Source organism: Penaeus vannamei, chromosome 8, assembly GCF_042767895.1.
Source record: "Penaeus vannamei isolate JL-2024 chromosome 8, ASM4276789v1, whole genome shotgun sequence".
Classification (NCBI taxonomy): domain Eukaryota; kingdom Metazoa; phylum Arthropoda; class Malacostraca; order Decapoda; family Penaeidae; genus Penaeus; species Penaeus vannamei.
In genome coordinates this window covers 23908295-23910794 of record NC_091556.1, presented here as the reverse complement: position 1 = coordinate 23910794, position 2500 = coordinate 23908295, and the positions used below count along the sequence as shown (strand labels likewise).

Below are 2500 nucleotides of genomic sequence, written 5' to 3'. Positions count from 1 at the left end.
TCAAACCTGTTTTAACTCTTTAACATGATTAGTATTCTAAAACTGATCACATGAGAGAACTTTCATGTGATCAAGCCACTGACTAGACTGGGTACATTGCTAAGTCACATAACATTTACTTAGGTTTGCAAATTAAAAAAATATTATTTTCTCTTTTCTCTAGAAGTCTTCTCTCCAGTGTTACTAAGTTCCTGAGTTGATAAAAAGACCAGATATGAATTCACTTCTTCCTGATAACCTGTTTATTCTGAAGCATGTCATACTTAGAGGCATTTTATTATTGTCATTCAGTCTCTTGAAATATGAAAACAATTAAGCATTTACAAATTTACATGATCATGAACCTTTCCCCAATATAATTTCTCCCACCCCCTTTGGTCACAGGTATATATTTAAATACTAAACAATTACTTGCCATCATGTTACTAGACATAAAAACACATTTTTACTTTGCTTTCTTCAGTGTGTGATGTGAAAGCTTTTCTCTTATAGGGTTATTACTGAACTTTTAGATTGTTAAGCGTTGATCATGCTGCTTCCTATAAAATTCCTCCAAAATTAAATGTTACACATTGATTGAATGTATTACTTATGCACAGACCATACAAATAGTTGAATTCATTATTTATGTTATTTTAATTACACTATAAAATTTTCATCTCAGGAAATTAAACATTCCACTTGTTGAGTAATGCATAACAACTATAATAGCTTAACAACTACAAATCTCAGAAGACATTTGGTTCTGGGTATAAAAAGTAAACATCTTAAATCTGAAATTTATGGAGCATATACATACATATATACCATATTCATATACCAATCACAAATCAAAATCCTAATTTCAAAATGTTTCTTTTTCCTTTTTCTAACTTGACATCTTGGTTTATTGTAAATGATACAGAAAAGCTCTAAATACTTTATAGTGTCCCGCAGGCCTCTATCAATATGTCAAACCCAATAATGTGACATAAATATCTGAAATAACTAGTCATCATGTTTACTGGACATGTAAACAAAAACATTTGATAGACCTCCACAGGAATTCAGACATGCATCAACAACACCAGACAAGCAAAATATTATCAAACTTAAATAACAAATAGCTTCTAAACTCAAGGACAGACTCCTTGCATTGCAATTTTTGTTTCATTTATGACAAAATTATAAACTGAGTAAGAAAACATCCTCTGCAAGCCACCGAGGACCTGTGTAGCGACCTCACATCCCTGTCTGCCTTTCTCTGACCACTTTTGGCCCCAGACGTTTTGCTGTCTGGTCTACCTCACCAAGAGAATCAAAAACTTTGACCTCTAAGGAAACACGAGAAGCCAGGTCAGCTGCCAAGCCAACATCAATAGAATTTGACAAAACTAAAATGCCTCCACGGAGCTCAAACCACTTGGCCTTATGGATTTTTTCGCCTATTTCGAGCCTTTTCCAGTCCCTTTTCCTTCTGCCCTCTTCCCCCTCCGTTACGGAAAGCCCACACAAGAAATGCAATCTCCTACCTTGGTTCTCAAGTGTTCACAGTGTAACATAGAGCGAGTTGTTCGCCATCATCATCACTCGGTCCCTCTGCACAACACAAGCTTGGTTTCAGGACCTTAAAACAAATATTAATTTTTCCGTTTTCCTTTCGGATGGATCTCTTACTCTCTTCTCCTCGTCGATTTTTTAACGCTTTGGAAAAATATTATGAGGTAGGTAAATATTAACACAACAAATGGATCTTTTTTAAGACGAAAAGGGGAAGCAAAATGTATACAAACCCTAAAAGCACATTCTGATTGGTTGACCGCATCCCAGTTGGCCAATAAGAATGCGAGTTTGAGATAAGTATCCAGTTATGACGTCACTAAGTATGAGAGCGTTCTGATAGGTCAATCGTTTATTTCCTGGCCATTCAGAATGCAGCTTTCGGTTAAGTACCCAGTTATGACGTCATAAAGTTTTCTTGTGTTCTGATTGGTAGTTCGTAGGATATTCTGCCTATCATAACTCGTAGAGTTTGCTTCTGCCAACCGATGACGTCACCACGGGGAGGTCGAGGTGGAGGAAGAACGAATTTGAGCAGACGGCCTTTAGTCGCCGAACGAACCACGTGTTCTATGAAAAGCGGCTAGCACGAGTTGAAGGAATACGATTGTCTCATGATATTAGAACTGAAGGCTGTGTAAAACAATATATACACAATACAAGGAGTATTAGGTATCTTGTTATTCCATGATGGACAATCCAACGGAGCGAGAAGATGGCGACATGGATGTGAATTCCCCAGAGCAAGGGGAAGAGATGGTATAACTTTATTTTGTGTGTTGGGCTGTTCTCAGCAAAGTATCTCAGTCATTCCGTTAGAGATAATTGTATATGCAGTGGCCTCTCTTTTCAAGGCCCCAGTGTTGATCTAATAGTATTTTTTTTTTATTTTCACACGATTCATAATTTCCAGTTTTAAAATTAACAAGTAATATCATCGTTATGCATGTAGTGTATCATG

At 36.5% G+C, this 2500-nt stretch overlaps 2 protein-coding genes across 4 annotated transcripts in view; one reads left to right on the top strand and one right to left on the bottom strand.

Moving 5' to 3' along the window:
- LOC113804461 (histone-lysine N-methyltransferase SETD1) overlaps nt 1-1877 on the bottom strand; it is a 61254-nt gene extending 59377 nt beyond the window's left edge. Inside the window, exon 1 of one of the 2 annotated variants that reach the window (XM_070124436.1) lies at nt 1773-1877. The gene's annotated coding sequence lies outside the window, so the exon portion shown is untranslated. The other variant, XM_070124435.1, reaches the window with a different exon arrangement.
- A 152-nt stretch (nt 1878-2029) lies between these two features.
- Nucleotides 2030-2500, top strand: part of LOC113810620 (methylosome protein WDR77) — a 35664-nt gene continuing 35193 nt past the window's right edge. For both annotated transcript variants that reach the window (XM_070124434.1, XM_070124433.1), the window contains exon 1: nt 2030-2298. In XM_070124434.1, coding sequence (XP_069980535.1) covers nt 2227-2298 — 72 coding nt within the window. In that variant the 5' untranslated portion in view covers nt 2030-2226. The remainder of the gene's footprint in view (nt 2299-2500) is intronic.